The 19272-nt window shown below is 39.1% G+C and overlaps 1 protein-coding gene across 1 annotated transcript; it reads left to right on the forward strand.

Moving 5' to 3' along the window:
• Positions 1–1875: 1875 nt before the first annotated feature.
• On the forward strand, positions 1876–17317 carry appl2 (adaptor protein, phosphotyrosine interaction, PH domain and leucine zipper containing 2; the record flags this gene model as incomplete). Its single annotated transcript, XM_079223191.1, has 21 exons — positions 1876–1932; positions 3613–3711; positions 4519–4578; positions 5354–5425; positions 6329–6416; positions 7745–7786; positions 7873–7931; positions 8362–8508; positions 9058–9140; positions 9231–9383; positions 11050–11238; positions 11341–11383; positions 11602–11658; positions 12840–12934; positions 13841–13996; positions 14316–14368; positions 14541–14718; positions 15345–15381; positions 15505–15660; positions 16404–16451; positions 17189–17317. 21 exons carry the CDS (start codon positions 1876–1878, stop codon positions 17315–17317), a joined length of 2001 nt encoding a protein of 666 aa, XP_079079317.1.
• Between the last annotated feature and the right edge of the window lie 1955 nt (positions 17318–19272).

Below are 19272 nucleotides of genomic sequence, written 5' to 3' on the forward strand. Positions count from 1 at the left end.
GCAATTTTAGAGTCTCCAATTAACCTGAGCTGCAAGTCTTTGGACAATCTGAGAACCCAGAGGGAACCCACGCTGCCACAGGGAGAACATGCAAACTCCACACAGAGGGGGATTGAACTCCCGGGGTCGGGGATCGAACCCAGGCCCCTCTTGCTGTGAGGTGACAGTGCCACTGCACCGCCCTGCAGCCCTCAAGGTATTACTGCTGTTCTCAAAATAGATCAGATTGCCTTGGAAACAGGTGAAGTTACCATGTACAGTTCATTTTACAATTGTTTTAAAACTCCATATAAGATTAAAGGTTGCATAAGGTTGGAGATTTCATTTTATTTTGTGCTTCTTCTCAGTTTTAATTCCAAATACACATATTAACTGCATTATATTTTATATTTGGGCTATTTTCTTTTATTTGTCAAATTACCATCCATAACACAGGTGTCAGCCCTAAACTAAAAGATTTAGCTATATTTCAAGGAAAATAAAGACCACCATTTTCATCCATTTATGAAAATAACTAATTTCCAGTACTTTACAGTATGTAAACAGACTCTTTACTTTTTGATATTGTTCAATATCTAGATGGAGATCAGGACACAAATAGATGTGTTTTTATTAGGCACGTGATACAAATCCATTTATTTTGCTGAAGATAATTCCCAGATTATTGTCTTTAGAGCCGAGGTGCCCAGAGGTTTAGAGATGATTCTATGCCTCACAATTTATTTGTTTTTGGACTGAAACTGCTCTGGGAAACTTAGAAGAGAATCAACTGATCATTATCAAATAATAAAATGTCATTTTGCAAATATTGTAGATTTTATGGGTTCCATTTGCAGACACTCACTTAAATTCACTTATTTTGAGAATACCCAATTGATGGCACTTTATGCTTGTACTCCACATTTCAGAGGGAGTAATCAGTTATATGTAACCAAGTTAGGTAATTTAATTACAAAATGAATGCAACTATTATCATTTAAAGCTACTGATAAAAACAAAATACTTTTTAATTAGGGGTTTAATCCAAATATATTCATTTTGGTAAAAAGCTTACATATAATAAACCGTTAATTCTTTGTGTTGACGTTTACACAGCCTGCTTTAAGTTGATGTTTTTAGGATTTTCAGCTTTATCGCCTAATAATAAAAAATCTAAAGCAGAAGCAATCAAAAAGTAATCAAATGTATTGTGTTACATTACTTTAACATTATGTAAAAGTTAAAGTAGTCAAATCAATTAATTAGTATAAAAACTATTATATTATACATGGTACCTCCATTATAAGTAAAAGTACATTTTACTGCAAATAAAGTCAGTAAGTAACAGCTGAAAGTAAAACCTTGACTGTTTACATTATTTCAGTAGAATTCATATGTCAGTCCTTGCATATAGATTTTAGTAAAGGATGTTTTAGTATGTTTTGACCTTGAAATAGTATTATATTGTTCTGGTTTGATGTTGTGCAATCAGTCAATGTTTTTTTCAAGGAACGAATATCGGTTTTTGAAATTAAACTTTGCAACTCTTCATATATCCACATGGGGGCACTGTTGATACCGACATGGTAAGCACGTTAGATGTTGCCTACATCTACTATAACAGTCAACTACAAACTGAAACTTCGAAAATAAAATCCATCACATCTTCAGAAAATAATCAAATTAAATATAAAACCATATAAATATCTAGTTTTGAGGTAAAGTGACGGTGTTTTTAACTGGCACTCTGCTCTCATCAGCTGTGAAATGAGATCAGACTGGGCCCCGCCTCCAACTCCCACGTGTTCCTCTCACCCCGCGCAAAGGCCTCTGGGAAACCGAGTCCACGCTCCAAACAATTCAAGCTCCCATTCCTTCTCTTCCACCGCTAACAAGATGCCGGCCGTACATCACAAACTGCTCCTGGAGGAAGCTTTGCAGGACAGTCCTCAGGTAGGCCCGTGTGGGTTTTTATCACGTTTGAAGACACAACTATCACACAATGAGACGTTACGTGCACGGAAGTTAGCTCACTAGCCCAAACAGCATCTTGTTCCCGTTGAGGGCTCGGTGACAGCCCACCAATTGACACATTTTTTAAGGGGCTGTAATACCGCAGCGGGATGCGCCTTCCCGCTATAATTACAGTGTCGTTTATACTGCTAATTACAATTATTGGGCGTTCATGTGCGTCTTGTGTTTTGTTTACACAGTTACCGCCCGTCACGGGGCTATACTCTCTGATATGCTGGTGCACATTTAGACTCGCATCGCCGTGGAAGCTGGCACGACCGTAGCTTAAATTAGAATCGCTATCCTGCAATATTTAAATTTTTCCAATGTCGTTTGAAGTTATATTTTTGGGGCTGGACCCTGTCCTGGAGCTGCACTGGGCCTGAGTCATACTGTGGGCGGGGTTTCCATTATCGGACTGCATTAGAACTAGTCAATAGCTTGCGACAGTGGTAGCTGTCAGTAGTGAGGACCATATGATGGTTGATGCTTATAGGTCGGGGGTGCAGTTAAGTTATGGAAGTTGCTCACAGAGCACTAGGCCTCAGTGTTTGCTATTATGCTCGTCTTATGCAGGCTACATTTATATGTAACCCTTATCCTCTGCTTTTAGTTGCATCACTCCCTTTTCCCAGACAGGGCTGACTCTTTGGTAGTTCTGCTTAAGTGCAACCCATGCTAGAGGGTTATTTCTGTCTTTATGGGTTGTTGTTTTGGTCTTTTTTGCAACAAAATGCTGTTTCTCCTAACATTAATGGGGGGCTGGAGTCAAATTTAAACACAGCCAAGGTGGACAGATAATTTATGTTTGGTGTGAAATGGCTCAACTTCAACTGGAGTGAACTGCAATCACACTCTGGCCGATGGGCGTGTTCCTCTCTGGTATATCTGCCCTGCCTTGCTGCACCTGTTTATGGAGCTGAAACTACACCCAGACAGGATTTCTTTCAGTTTGCATAGCCAGCCTGCAGTAAAATCATTCTGCAAAAAAAAATCATGAGTGTTGCTGCATATTGCAGCAACACTCATTTCATTCACGGCATCTTTCCACTTCTAGCAATGTTCTTAACCGTCTCTTTTATGAGTTCCAGGTTCCCACCAAACCTCAAATTGTGTGTTTTTTTACTTGGATACTGTATATCTTTGGTGTTTATCACACTTGTCCAAATAGCCAGCAAAAAGGAACATTTGGCACAATTAGAATATGCCAGGCTCCACCTGAATTGCCTGGAAGTATTAAACGCAAACAATTTATGTGATTTATAAAAAACAGAATCTTATTAGCATAATGAGCTGTTCCCCAAGAATAATACACATCTCATACGTAAAGTTAGTGATGCAACTTATAGTTATTAATTTTTTTAATTAATTTTCTGATTATGTTCCTGATTATTCAGTTAATAGATGAATAGTTTTTTGTTATTCATAAAATGTCTGAATCAGACTGCTGAAGCCTCATATAAGGTTCACATAAACTTTACAATGTATTTGCACACAGAATGAGGCCCATCGATTTTGTCTGCAGCTGCTCATCCTTTATAAGTTAATTAAACTATTGTCTCATCTGTTCCTTCTGGTGTCATGTTCATCAAACGAGAGTATAAATGTGTTCTTCCACAGACTCGCTCCCTGCTCAGCGTGTTTGAGGAAGACTCTGGGACGCTCACAGACTACACCAACCAGCTGCTGCAGTCGATGCAGCGTGTGTATGGAGCCCAGGTACTAAACAAAAACACAAACAGGTGCACATGTACGCAGACTCTGTTCCCTTTGCTGTGTGTGGCTCTGTTGAACAGCAACTACCTTGAGCAAATGTCTTCCAATTTGTCACAAATGCCCACCAAATGTCTGATAGCATTAAATTATGAAATTTTGGGCAGACGTGGATGTAAAACGCAACATAACTGGTTGGCCGGAGGCATACAACCACTAGGCTGCAATTCTAGTTTTACATCCGAAGAAGAGTCATAACTTTATCTGCCTGGTTGAAGATGATTTGGGCTTAAACATCTTCATTATTGAATGACAGTAGAGGATGTGGTTTGCGCTTAAGAGAAGCTGGTCCTTTTGAATAGACGAATGCCAAACTAGGATATCATATATTTTTTTAACCTCACAAGTGCAAACCTAAGAATGAAAACCTTCAGTTTTGCAACTGAAATGGACTTACTGTTCTGGTAAGTGGTTTGGGACTCTTCTTATGCTGTCAGGGTGTAGATAGTTTTGACTTTGCTGTTCTTTGTTCTCTGGACAAGATGTTGCCAAATTGAGCAACATGCTTCAATGTTGCAATCACAATATGTGCTGCATTTTCCTCCTGAACCAATGACAGTTCATCGGGAGAGTTAGCATTAATATGACCCATACATAACCTTGTGCTTTTCAAATTAATCTAATTTGAACCCTGATTCACCTGTTGTCCATTTACTTTACTTTCAGGACGGAAGCGAGAGACAGTGAGAATTGTAGAAGCTACAGACAAATCCTGAGTAATCCTTTGCTTTTTGCCTTTATCTGCCCCTACAGAGTGAGATGGGATTGGCCACGGAGCAGCTCTCACAGCAACTTCTGGATTATGAGAAGAAAGTAAGTATGGGTGCCATGATTTTGGGACCCGTTCCCGTCACTTTTCTTGTGTCAGCTTGATTTTCCTACTGCAGTCTCTCTAAACATTGTTCTCTGAATGGCCAGCCACCGTCGTCCAGATAACAGAAGAGAGTTGTCGACAAAAATAGTTGATATGCTTCAGTCGCCTTTTTAATTATCCCCATTTTCTCAAAGTAAAAATCTGTGAAGTGTTTTTTCAGCCTTTGTATTATCATACTCATAACTAAAAGAGATGCACTGTTTCATAATTTTTTATTTGTTTGTGAGTTTGCATGTGTCTGCCAGGCCTCGTAAATTTGCATGTGTGTCTTAATGAAATCTCTCTGTGTGAAGTAACCTTGAAGTAGAAGTGCCTTTCTGTTGGCAATCTATCATGGGCTCTTGTTTTATGCAGCCAAAGAGAGCTACAAAATAGAATAGTTGCTGAAGTCAACAGAACAGACCTATTAAATCATGCAAAAAATAAATTAAAAAATGTGCATCAATTGGCTTTCTTGATGTTGGTCGGTAAAAAGATGCAATGACTAGTAATGGATGTACTTTTAGCTAATTTAATTAAACAAGACTTAAAAGTCAGCATCTTAGCAATGGTTTATTAGTATCTTTAGCCTTATTCCATGAAAGGAACGTGCTGGAAATAATGGCCGGCTGAGCAGGCTACTTCTTTCTGAACCTTTTGGCACCTGGTATAGGATAGATTAACCAGTTTCATCAGGGTTTAAACTTGTTCCCACTCCCTTCTTCTTCTGTCTAGAATTTTGCCGTGGGAAAAGGTGACGAAGAAGTAATCGTCACGCTGCAGAACTTTGCCAAAACTGTAGGGGAGGTGAGTTGCAGTTTTGTGGTTTTATATGTGTATATTTATGTGTGTGTGCACGTACACTCGCAGCAGAAGAGAGGGATGATGAACCACTACATGGTCTGTAGTTGGTTCTTTATCGTAACTTTATCGTGTTGCACCTGTGCTCCACTTGCATGATGGTGAATATGACCTTAATGAAAAGACCTAAACCATTAACCTCGCTGTAAAACCAGAACTGATTGTATACAGATGCTTGGAGGCAGCGGTGGGTGGTGGGATGGATGGATGGATGGATGAAGGAGGGGTGTGTAGGCTCAGGTGTACAGACTAAACAGATGGACCTCTCACTGTCAGACATGGGTCCACAAGCCTGCCTAATCAGCACTCAACAGGATTTAGGGCACACCAATCCAATCCTCAGAGGACACAGGGTGATTGTTTGCTTGACCTTTACCTCGTGATTTACAGCAGAGAACTCCTTTCACAATGAGAATTAGGCCGAATGTTGCACCTAATCCTGTGAACCTTAGCACTTGCTCAATGGTTCAGATAAACCTGGATGTCATCTTGTTAGATGCTGGAGTGTAGCTTTGTTGATAAGCATGGATAATTCTAGCAGGGCTTCCTGGTGTGTGCAATATCCTGTTTCCAACTAAAGGTTTTTATTATTCTCTCCAAGAAATGTACTGTTTCACAAGTTGGGATTTTTATGATGTAGCAGAGGCATTATCTGCAGTTATGCAACCATTTCTCTCAAAATGTGACTTTCCAGCTTGCTGCAGGAACAATAACTGGCAGCACATTTTACTGGAATTATTAAAATAAATTGAAATCCCTCAAGATGTTTGGCAATGGTACATCTTTTGTTTATGTCCTAGTGCAGTGCTTGATATATTTGTATAATCTTTTTTTGTTGTTGTCATCCAGCTGAACTCGCTCCACTCTGAGCTAGCCAACCAAATGGCCGACGGCATGGTTTTCCCTATGATCCAGTTCAGAGAGAAAGACCTTACAGGTAGGGCCGCGTGCACACACACACACACATGCACGCGCACACGCACACATATAGAAAACTTAGTACAAAAGTTTTTTCCCCCCCAAGTGTTTGAGATATATCATGCCTTTTATGACCAAGTTAACAGTTGAAAAACAACAGATAGTGAGGAGAGAGGGAATTGCTCAAACCGGGGGCGTTGTGGTTTGTGATCGGTGCCAAATGGATCTAAATCCATGTCGGCACCTTTAACGCCTTAAGCATCGGCCACTGGACCCCATTATAACACATTATATGATTGTGAGAGTATTACAGATATTTAACTTGTTCTCTAACAGTTAGATGTAACAGCAATGCCCTACCTTCTGGAAAAAGACAATGTAGGTGCGGTTTTAGTGGTGCCTAGTAAGATAACATCAGTTTTCCCATTCTTCCTTCTGATGTTTAGTGTGCAACAAGCATTTTGTCCAAATGTCAGTTTGAGGCTAACTACATTTAAGTTAAGCGAAAGCATTTTGAGTCAATTATGCGTCAAGTGTATTTATTATTTTAGTTATCAGCTGCTACTGCTATTCTGTCAAATGCACCCAAATGTGGGGAAACTACAATACACATTGACCAAAGCTGTTGTCGCAGCAATTTAATTGGCTATTTGTCAGGTACTGTTTGTCGGCATTTGCTCGTGGTTCGCAGAAGTCAGTATTTCTTTTCAAGAAGAAAGGAACTTTGCTCACAATGAATGGATTGTCGCATTTTAAAGCCTTTTGAAGAAAACGTGAGGTTAAACACACGCCAGCGTATATCGTTATAAACCAATCCGCTGGTAATATTTATACGATTTAACGAATCGTTCTCCACATAAATAAATGGTGAACTGTTAAGTGCCAGCTTGTCAGAGAGGAGTGTGTGTTATTCTGAGGGGATGGAGCGTGGTTAAGGCTGTCAGGATGTCAAGCATTTTACTCCGAGGATTACCAAACATGAAAGCAGCAGGACAATGCTGTAAAATTGTGCTTGCTAGGCAGAGCAACCGTAACTCCCCAAATTAACAGCGCATACAAACTGGAAATTAAACCGTGTGAAAACAAGTTGACGAGTGCCCAGTCGGATTATCACCTGCATTAAACTGTGTGAGAAATGTGAAATGGTGCATTATGTCAAATTGTAAAATTGTTTGCCATTTTTTTTCCACTGAATAATAATGTGTTCACTATATTAAAGAAAATAGTTACAAAAATAAAAAAAATACCTGTGACATTTATCAATAATTATAAAATGTAAAGAATTCCGTTTAAGTTGATCTACTTTAAGATATTCTAACAAAACTTCATGTACATTGAATGTTTCAGAGATAAGCACACTGAAGGAAATATTTGGCATCGCCACTGATGGTAAGTAGAAATTCAAACCGAATTTAGAAAACCATTATTTTGCAGTTCCCATCTCATCATCATGTTCTTTCTGTCCTCTCCTGCAGAGCACGAGGCAGCGATGGTCAAATACAGCCGATTGCCCAAGAAGAAGGAGAATGAGAAGGTAGAGCGAGTGCGAGCCACTTTCATTGCTTTCCTGAATTTAACCCAAAAAGCTGCATAAAGACTTGCAGTGAAGTAATACTCTGGTAATGCAGTGGATTTGTTTAATTAGCATTATAAATACAAATGGATGGAATTAACTACCAGGCTCCATAATTTTAATAAGACTGTAACAACGCCATCCCCTATAACGGCTGCAAAGTAAAGATTCCTTTTGTTTTCTGCTTCTATTGAATGTGTCGGCATGTCTTGTTGGACATTGAAGATAATGTGACAGAGTTGCTTATTTGTATGTGTGTGAGAGTAGAACAATTATTTGCATATGTCTAAGTGTGTGTGTGTGTGTGTGTGTGTGTGTGTAGAGCTTGCTAGTGAGTTCATGCTGGAGATATACTGTATAGTTGCATTTTAACCCTCTCTCGTCTGGACAGCTGAAGTCCGACTTGGTGAAGGAGGTGGCGTACACCAGGAGGAAGCAGCACCAGGCCTCACTGCAGTATTACTGCGCCCTCAACGCCCTGCAGTATCGCAAGAGAGTAGCTATGCTCGAACCCATGCTTGGCTACACAAAGGCACAGGTACTTAGCAGCTGTTGACCTACAATGTAGGTCAGACAACATTATCATATCAGTATTCATATTCAAAAATGAGAAGCAGTTTCCTCATTGGAAATTAATTGGTTTGCAAATGGCAGTTGTTTGGGGGCAAAATGTCCATGCATCACGAACTACTGAGAAAAAAAACACATGTTATCCTCATAAGCAACGGCCTGTAGAACTGCAACGAGTACTCGAATAATAGATCAGTCGACAGAAAATTAATCTGCCACAGTTTAAAAAATATATTCATTTTCAAGTGAAAATGCCAAACACTCTCCATTATCAGCTTCTCAAATGTGAGGATTTGATGCTAAATATCTTTGTGTATTTAGTTAGTTTTTTACTACTGTCTTCCATTCTACAGACGATTAAACAGCACATTGATCAATAATGAAAATAATCATTGGTTGCAGCCGTACATGAGATCAAGTAATATCTGTGTCTAGAAATTTCTATCAATTAAAAGTATGACTGTAAAAATGAACTCAATACAAGCTGAATTGCTCATTATTACTTCTTACTTCTTAGATCAGCTTCTTCAAGAAAGGCATTGAGCTGGTGTCAAAGAAGATGGACAACTTTCTTTCCTCTGTGTCCAACATGACTCAAAAGTAAAGACTATCTCATTACCATTAATTTTCATGTGTGTAGATGTGTTTGATGAATTTGTCTGTATTTAAACTTGTTTTCTTCCTGTCTAGTATCCAGGCCCAGCTTGACACCGAAGCAGAGGCCATGCGTGGCTCCCAGAGGGAGTTTCTGTCTGTGGAGGACACAGTCTATATGCCAGATAAGGACACTGAGCCTGTCAATCGCACACTCATCCAGAAGGCTGGCTACCTCAACATTAGGAAGTAAGATTAATTGCACTCATTATGACCCTAACGTTTATATAGAAGGATGCTTCCTGTCCATGTAGCTTTCCTCGCTAGTCTATATGTTAAGAATTTTGCTTCTCTTGCAAAAGTTGCTCAAAATACGCATGAACACAGTAAACAATTAGTCTGTCACAGCAGACAAGGTGGGGCAGGTAACATGTTGACAGTGTGCGCTGTCAGCTTGTAGCAGAGTGGATATATATGAGAAAGGAAACTTCCTTAATGGCTTCAGGGGTAGAACTGCAGCGTAGCCCACAATGTGATTTAGTGAAATGTCAGAGCCGTCAAACTCTGTCTCTTACTCATATAAATCCAAAGTCTCTGACAAATGTCTGTGACACCAGGAAAAGGTTTCCACAAAATGCCATTCTGTTTAATGACACACACACCGCCAGCAGCCTCGAACGCTTGTCAGATGGTGAGTCCAGAGAACATTTGCTATTTCGACTGCTTTCTTAATATTAAGGGTTTCAGTCACCCACGGCAGCATGAGACATTCATTTTGATATTAATCAAAGGAAATTTATCTCGGGATATTTTTCAAACCGAATGTACTGGCGGAAGGTTTTCTGGCGAGCAATTTAAATGAGTCATACATATGTCACTTTGTTTTGTCAGTGAGTGAGTCAAAGTTAAGCTAAAGTTGAGCTTCTGGGAAGTAAAGGAGAGCTTCATCCAGCCAGTATCCAGCATCCATGCAAAGGCCACTGTAGACGATATGCTAGATTTAGTCTACAGAGCACTAAAGCCCCTCCCCGCCTCTGCACATGTGCACTGGTCACTTGTTTATTCAAAGTTCATGATGAAAAAGTTCATAGCTGTCCCTCGACCTTTTTCTATTCCTTTTATCACTGCGTGCTAAACACTCAACAAAGTCACGACTGTTTGCTGTCTTGGCTCCTCAATGGTGGAATGAGCTCCCCTTTGACATCAGGACAGCAGAAAGTCTCTACATCTTCCGTCGCAAACTAAAAATACATCTTTTTCAACTACACCTTGAATAAGGACGGTAGCGCCGTAGTAGCACTTTAGTAGCACTTAAATGGCACTTACTTATAGCACTTTGTAGTTTTGCTTTCTTTGAGAAATTGCACTTTCTTAATTCTTGTTGTTCTCTGAGTTTGTACTCATGGTTGAATTGCACTTATTGTAAGTCACTTTGGATAAAAGCGTCAGCTAAATGTAATGTTATCAAGCATACCAGTCTAGTCTATGCCTTTTTGGGCGTTGTGTTTTTTCTGCAGACTAAGAAGCCATAAGCTTTAGTTTCTCAAATGCCTTTTTTAAATTTTATTTAATACATTGACATGTCTGATTTGAAGGATTACGTCATTTCTTTTAAATTCTTAGGCAACATGCGCTACAAAAGCCAAAGTATGTCTGTGATCGTACAACCCTAATATGCTCACAGAACATGCACAGGGAGAAGGACATACTGTAAAAGACACTTCTTGCATATCTTCATTTTAAACTCCGACGTGAGAAAGGAATCTCCATCACATCCAGCCTAAAATCGTTCCCAATCTTACACTATATGTAGTCCTCTTCACCAATTAAACTTTCCATTATGCCATAATTAGGTTTTTCTAATTATTATTGTGATGTTCTGACCTTTTACCCACTTGTTCTGCCCCATCTCCAGTAAAACAGGGCTCGTGACCACAGCCTGGGACCGGCTGTACTTCTTCACCCAGGGAGGGAACCTCATGTGTCAGCCGCGCGGGGCGGTGGCAGGGGGCATGGTGCTGGACCTGGACAACAGCTCTGTCATGGCTGTGGAGTGTGAAGACAGACGCTACTGTTTACAAATAACCTCCCCCTCAGGCAAAACGTATGTACACTTTTCTACATATCCAACAATGAGAATTACGCACACACATGCAATACTGGATGCATTATATTTCATTCTCTCCATTGCCATCAATGTCTTCAGGTCAATGATTCTGCAAGCTGAGAGCAAAAGGGAATATGAAGAAGTAAGTGTGAAAGGGTTAGATCTTCCTTATTGTTTTACATCTTCATCCCAAAGACATCTGCTGGTCCAAATATTTCATATAGCAATGAAGGCGCTGTCGAGACTTATTTGTGTGATATTCATCTGACTGGCCTGTCAGCTGGTATCAGTCAAATGATTCCAGGTGGCTCACGTCTGAGCTAGAGGAAGTCCTAATGTGGATCTTTGTTTCTTTCTCAGTGGATTTGTACTGTGAACAACATCTCCAGACAGATCTACCTGACTGACAACCCAGAGGTAACGAACACTCCAACGCAATTTCATAGTCACACACAATGCAAATAGAAAAAAGAAACAGCAACTAAACTAAACATCTTAAACATTTGATCTTTAGTCTTGGGAGGTCACCAAATTTGTTCAGGCACGGAGACATCTATTTGTTGTTTCACCACTTCAGATTAGATACATTTATTTATAATAATTAGATATTAGATATATATTATAATAAAAAAATTAATACAAATAAAAATGAACAGTAAACATATACAGCTAATTCAAAATAAAACCAACAGATAAATAATTATTATATGTTTGAAAAGGAGTAGGCAGAGGTAAACACGTATAGTCATACCACTTTCTATAACTTAAATGACTTGTATAATGATATTAATAATCTTAATATAAAAAACAAACATAAAACATAATTTGCTCAGGCTTGACTGAATAACACATAACATGGGGAACTTATTTTCAGTGAAAGAGACATTTAATGGTGTTTTCCCAGTGCTGACACGTACACTTCCTTTTTCTGACTCCCAGCTATTGAGCCTTGAAAGCTTTTCAATCTCAGAATCTTGCATGTTTGCAGGAGGGTTTGCTCTATGAAAATGTTTATTCTTGAGAAAGAAACTTTGAAATTAGTCACTTATTTATTTCCCCCACATTATAATCGCTTGGTAGTTTACCAGAGAGTAAGTCATTGTTAGAGATTTCAGATACTAGTCATTGTGTTCTGTTACCACTGACAGGCGTAGTGTTGCACAACAGCAAATCATATGCTTGTCATCTCAGAATTTAAGAAATAGTTGTTTATCTGTACACGCTGTTGAAACTACTGTATATTTTGTGGTAACTTTTGATGGTGCGAAAAAGAACTCACACAAAAGCTGGGAGATAAGTATAGTGCAGGAAATAGACAATGATTTCAAACACAGTTTATTTTGTTTGTTGTTATTTTGAAATTTAAAGCAATATACGTCATCGAAAAGAATTGCCTTAGTATAATATGCTATTTAAAATTATAGTATGTCATAAAAAGTCACAGTATGCTAGTTTAGGTGTGGCTGAAATGTAGTGAAATAATAAGATTTGGTGGTGTTTAAAATATTGTATGTATATTTACACACTGATTTACAGCTCTGGTTTTATAAATGACTCTGATACAGAAATACAGAAATGTTTCCGTTTGTTGTCGTTAGGCTGTGGCCATCCGACTAAACCAGACTGCTATCCAGGCCGTCACCCCCATCACCAGCTTTGAGAAGAGACCAGAGGGCTCGCCCGACCCTGACAGGTCAGGCATGCTGCTCGTCATTCATACTGCATCCTCTTCTGACTTTGATAATTAAATGCTTTTATAGTGGCTAGTCTTATCATTTTGAAAACTCAGGACGAAGCTGCAAGGTCATTTTTTTATTTGTATGTTGCATGCTTTTAGCATCGTTTTGGTCTTGGCTCTTTGTGTCATTATTGTGACATTATAGTTTTGTGTGTGTCTGTGCTACATCGTAAACATGACATCTTCCTCTATGTATTTGTTCTTGCTGTACAAAGCGATTCTCAATTTAAACTGATAACAGTTTGCTTCAGGACGGAAGGAGAAATATAATTGCAAGCTTTGATTACTGAGGATTATAATCATTGTCCGCTAAATCTAATGGTTTGCAATAAGTGGTCACTTGACTTTTCACTAAAAGGCTTTTTTGAACAAGGATGACCCAGTTCTATCTAAATCTGAATTACTTGGCAGGTTGAAGCGCTGTGCACGTGGCTTAGAGCAATACTCCTTCCATAAAGAGTTTGGATGGAGTTTTCAGACTTCTTCTTTCAGATTTTCCAAAAACACAAGAGAAAAATGTGTAAGGAATAGCATATTTTGAACATTGTGTTTTTCCACTTTCATGTAGATTAATGTGTGATGCACACGTTAGCATGTCCGGCTAACTAGTTTATTACCTAGCATATATGATTAACTTAACATAATATTCATATATTCACTCTGAAGATTGTATTACACAATTCCTTTCCAGGAATATAGATTGTATCACCCAACCACTCTCGAGAAACAATTAACTTTTTGGATGCACATATGAGTATTGTATCGTAATAAGAGACTTTAAAACACGTGGACCTTACCTTTTTAAGTTGAGAAGTGGATGTTTTGGGGTTCACTTACATTCTGTCTGTCTCACTCCTGAAGAGCGAAGCCAGGAGGGGTACACGCTGCCAGTAGTGGTTCCCAGAAGACGGGGGCTGCTCCAGAACCAGAAGACCTGATAGCCCCTGGGACGCCCATTCAGTTTGACATCATGCTGCCGGCCTCCGAGTTTCAGGACCAGAACAGGGCCGGGGGGAGGTGAGGGGATAACTAGGGCTGTGTGTGTGTGTGTGTGTGTGTGTGTGTGTGTGTGTGTGTGTGTGTGTGTGTGTGTGTGTGTGTGTGTGTGTGTGTGTGTGTGTGTTTTTGTGTGTGTGTGTGTTTTTGTGTGTGTTTTTGTGTTTGTGAGAGACAGACGGGGACGACTAGTGCTGGTGGGCGATGATGTGGATTTCCTGAAAGTTGGCCTCATATTGGTTATTCTATTATTTCCAGGAAGCCGACTGCTTCTTAATGGCACAATGCAGCAGTTTAATTATTTTTTTTCCCCCTGGTGTGTGTTTTCCCTTCCTGGCAGACGCACAAATCCATTTGGAGAAACGGATGACGACTGTTCAACAGAAAGTGACGGTAACCATTTTCCTTCCTCCCTCTAAATGCAACTCAATGGTTGCCTCTCTGTGAAGCACTGTTTGGGTTCTGGTTCAACTCATTGTTTGTGTACCAGGTGTTTACTCTCCTACGTAAGTGCTGTTGACTTAAGTGGTCATGCCGTTAACATATCCGTGTTTGTATGTTTCAGCAGACTCCCTCCTGCAGCAAGTATTTGCCGTGCGCTTCCAAGGCTCAATGGCGGTGCGTTGCGGCAACAATCAGGAGGTGATCTACGAGGCCATGAGGCAGGTGCTGGCTGCCAGAGCCATCCACAACATCTTCAGGACCACCGAGTCCCACCTCATGGTCACCAGCAGTAGCCTCAGGTAGAATTTATCACATATTTATGAACGGTTACATGAATACCACCTCTGAGGATAGACAAATACAGCTGATTGTGGACCTCAGCATATAGAAATGTTGACGCATTCAGACATTTACAAGCAATATGCTGTAGATGCGAAATGCCCAAACGTATGCTTCAATTATTTTCTCCCAAGAATACTGGTGTTTGGTGAATGTCAGTAAATTAACAGTCTGTGGACTTGTTACGTTATGACAAGTGTGAAATATTCCACTTTTGATAGTCATCTCCTAAAGGTATAGGGGCAAAATATGATAGTATATATTCATAGGGCAGTTTGTGTTTTCTAAGCAATCTTTTGGTCCTTGTACTCTGTGGAAAAACATTATCCTGTAATAATCTCATAATCTTCAAGTGGTTTTGTCAAAGCATAAATCAAAACATAAATATGTGACAAACGTCCGCACACCACTTGGGATATTGACTTGTTGTAAAATAACCCATGATTTTGATTTTCACACTTGTTGGAAGTTTCACTTTTCCTAAGCATTGTTAAAGGGGCAGTCGGAGACAAACAAAAAGCAGAAAAATCCTTTCTCAGGACTTTATCACAGCCGTGTTTTCGTGTTCTCTATGTCTTCATGACAGGTTGATTGACCCTCAGACTCAAGTTACAAGAATAAGTGTGAGTATGACAAAAGATATGTTGAGTATTAATCCGTTTCTCTTTTTTAAGAAGAGGTATAGTCACGTCTTCTGTTATACAACTCCGACTACATTTAAAAAAATCTTTATTCTCATTTCTCAGTTCCAGCTTGGGGAAGTGTGTCAGTTTGCGGCCCACCAAGAGAACGGGAGGCTGATGGGCTTCGTGGTCGAGGGCAGAGACTGGAGTGACGGAGATGAAGAGGGAGAGCCTTCGTTTAGCGCCTTCGTTTTTGAGAGCAACACAGAGGGCGAAAAGGTTGATCCAGAAACATTAAAACTATTTTAAACACATTAACTGATGCACAAATATCAGGAAAAAGTCATTACATTTTATTAAAGTATAAAAATGTCAGAATGATATGCCATATAGAGAATCGTACTATAGTCTGCCATAAAAGTCACTGAAAAAGTAATAAATGTCAAAATGCAGTTTGCCATGAAAAATACAAAGTCATCGTATACCAGTTTTTCTAAAAGGTCATCAAAAGGTGAGTATAATATGCCAAGAATTGTGAGAAAATCATAGTGTTAGTACAGTATTTCTTACATCATACTCCACGTATGTTGTAAGAAATGTCTGAAACGTTGCACAATAAAGAGTCATCGTATAGTGTACCATTAAAAATGTCAAGAAGGATGTGACAGTTTGTCATGCAATCAAAAAGTCATAGTATAATTTGCTTTTATATAATGTCCTGATGTACTATAAAAAGTATAGTATTTTATAAAAAATAAACTTTTTTTTTGGTGTTAATTGTGCCTGAATATAGATATAAAGACTGTAACATTAATAATCAATATAAAGTAGTAGTTTATTCTGTTGTCTGTCGTCCAAGGAGTTATTACAAACCAAGATTGTTTAGTTGTACTATTTTACAAATCGATATATAGTATATGTAAGTTAAAGTGTATTGCGGTTTAAAAAAGTATTACATTTAACTTCAGGATCCCGGCATATACCCTGTATATTAAACTTTATCTGTTTGTCTGTCTTCACAGATATGTTACACCATAAACCTGGCGAAGGATATTACAGAAGCCAAGAAGGTATCTTCACCATTTAAACATAGAACGCTGTTCTTGCATTTATATTCAAAACCATGACTATTAAGATGTTGATTTCTAAGACAAAAACAGGAGGACGAAGTACAATACAATTAAACCAATGAGGTATTCTTGCTGGGAATGGAGTGTTCCCCTTAGAGAAATTACAATTTCTGTTTGACATCACTGCAATATTTCAATGATGCCACTTTATTTTAATCAGACATTTATCTTTGTGAACATAAAGTGCCTATTTAAAGTAATAAGACTTACCTCAACTCACTTGTAGATAACTTTTAAAAGAAAATGTCAAACTAATCTTCTCACCCAAAAACATTTACTTTATTTTACCTCACCCACACTATTGTCATTTAAATCTCCTTTGTCTCTAGTCTTTTAAATTAGTCTTGCATCTGTCTTTTTATGTGTATTTTTCATCTTTTGTGATACTCATTTTATAGCAGATGTTTGTAATGTGCTTTATCAACAGTTTTATTACATTATTTCTTTAGGTTTTATAGTTTAAAACACTGAATCACAGTTACTTTTAGTGGCTGAATAACATAAAAAGAGAATATTTAATTAATGAAGATGAATAGGAAAAAAACAACCACCAGAGTTGGTCAGCATTTTACCTCCCATAGCCCTAATGATGTAAAGGTGAGGTCAGTAGATTACAAATGTATTGTCACAACAATTTATAACACAAGCAATAATGTTTTTTTTCTCTTATATACAAGGACCCGGAGGCCCTGGCCCAGCTGATGAAGAACATGCCTCTAACTAATGATGGCAAATTCCTGCTGCTGGAGCCCGAGGCAGGCGACACGACTAATGGAGAAGAAGAAGACCTGGAGTCTGAAGCCTAGCCCCATTTAGGACCCACAAACAGAGACAAGGGCCCCGGTCCACCTCTGGCCCAGGAGAGAAGGCTTCCTCTGGCTGAAGGGGACAGTATGACCCTAACTCTGCTACTGTAACACCCATATTAGAGTGTAGTTCACTTCCACTTATCCTGTGTTACTAAATTTCCATTTTTTTGCTGACATGAAAGCACATCTAATGGGTGCTATGTGCTTTTCTATGGTCCGACTGTTGCATGGGTCTTTGGATTTGGAGTTGTTTGTAGCCAACTGTGGGTGGTACTTTCATCAAAAGGGACACTATATATAGGTACCGATTAGGATTCATTGTCTTCTAATCTCCCCAGCTGTCTAACAGAAGGTGGTGAATCAATTAATTAATTTTTAGGTTTACATAGTTTGGAGAGTTTATTCTTTTACTTTGTTTTACACGTTAACTTGTACGTAACCCTATTATGCAACTACTTTGTTGTTTATTTTCTTGTTTATTTGTGTACAAAAAGTTATTGCAACTCCCAAGTTTAATATCTGTTTAAGAGTAATAATTGAGACATTTTAAAAGGATCTTAGACCTCCAACACAATGAAGGACTCATCGGCCTTAGACTAAACGTCTTGGTTCTTGCTGCACTCTTCCCACTATCAGGTTACACAGACGAGGAATCTTGACTCTTGAGCATTCCCACTAAACTTAGTTGATGTCATATTTTGTTCTTCACCAATAACTGCAAAACAAGTCGGATGATCTGTAGCGAGGTCCTCCTTGAGCAGCCCAAGTATTCTTGAGTAAAACTAGAATGTTGTGCTACGTTTCCTAAAAGCCTCTGTAAATATGAACTGTTCCGAGTGTCTATATGATGTTTAATCCGAGTTGGCAACATTAAGAGCTTTCAGAGTCAATATGCTATGCTAGGCTGATGCGGTGCATGATTAAATAATGGCGTTCTCTCAGTCCCTTTGCAGAAGATTAAATCCTCGACACTGAGCACTGACCTGTCAAAGTAAAACACGTTTTTTTTTTTAAATCACTGAAATGTTACAGTATTGCATGTAGGCAAACAGTGGGGTATTATATACTAATTGGAAAGCAACTGGCTCGTTGCACAGAACCTAAACGGGGAAGCGACCGATCCGTGAAATTCTGCCTTTCCTTGCGATCTCAGTGCAGTTTTATTCCATTTCAGACCATTTGAGCTGTACCACTAATCTCATGGACAGTGGAGGCGTGTGTGTGTGTGTGTGTGTGTGTGTGTGTGTGTGTGTGTGTGTGTGTGTGTGTGTGTGTGTGTGTGTGTGTGTGTGTGTGTGTGTGTGTGACGTTTTTGTACTGTGTAATACGGACGGGGTCAAAACCACTGACTTGACGTTGATCGTGAAAGTTGCATTATGTTGACCAGTGCGTTAGCTTGTCTGCTTGCTTTTTCTAATCTACATCAGAGCTCTTGGTAGACTCCAAGAAGGATGGCTCTTAGATTGAGGACTGCTTGCTCGACTGTTGAAGTAATTAGTTGTGATTATGTTGGATTGCTTGCGACACTAATCATGGTCATCAAAAGGTTGACCGTGGGGAATGCACTGATTTTGCTTTCTGGTATAAAGTTAGAGGAAGATTGATTCCATTTGGCAGTATTCTCGTCCGAACTCTAACTACCTGAAAGCAAAAAAGTGGATTCCTCTCCGTCAAACCTTTTCTTTAAGCCACAACGTTACCGTTAACCATTTTTATTTTGCCTGAATGTAAATGCGCATCGGCAGGTCTTCTGATGCTATAAAGAACATGTTGTCCATCCAATAAATAGCCTTGTACCGTCCTTCCTTTTAATGCTGGTTGAAATGCTTCAATCACACCATTAATAAAACTACAGCGATGCAAACAAACGCGTTCAATGAATCAGTCAAGAAAAGTTCAAGATTTCTTTCGCTTTGGCTCGGTTGGTGAGAAGAGTCCAATCCTCTTATTGT

Source organism: Taurulus bubalis (assembly GCF_910589615.1).
Source record: "Taurulus bubalis genome assembly, chromosome: 9".
Taxonomy (NCBI): domain Eukaryota; kingdom Metazoa; phylum Chordata; class Actinopteri; order Perciformes; family Cottidae; genus Taurulus; species Taurulus bubalis.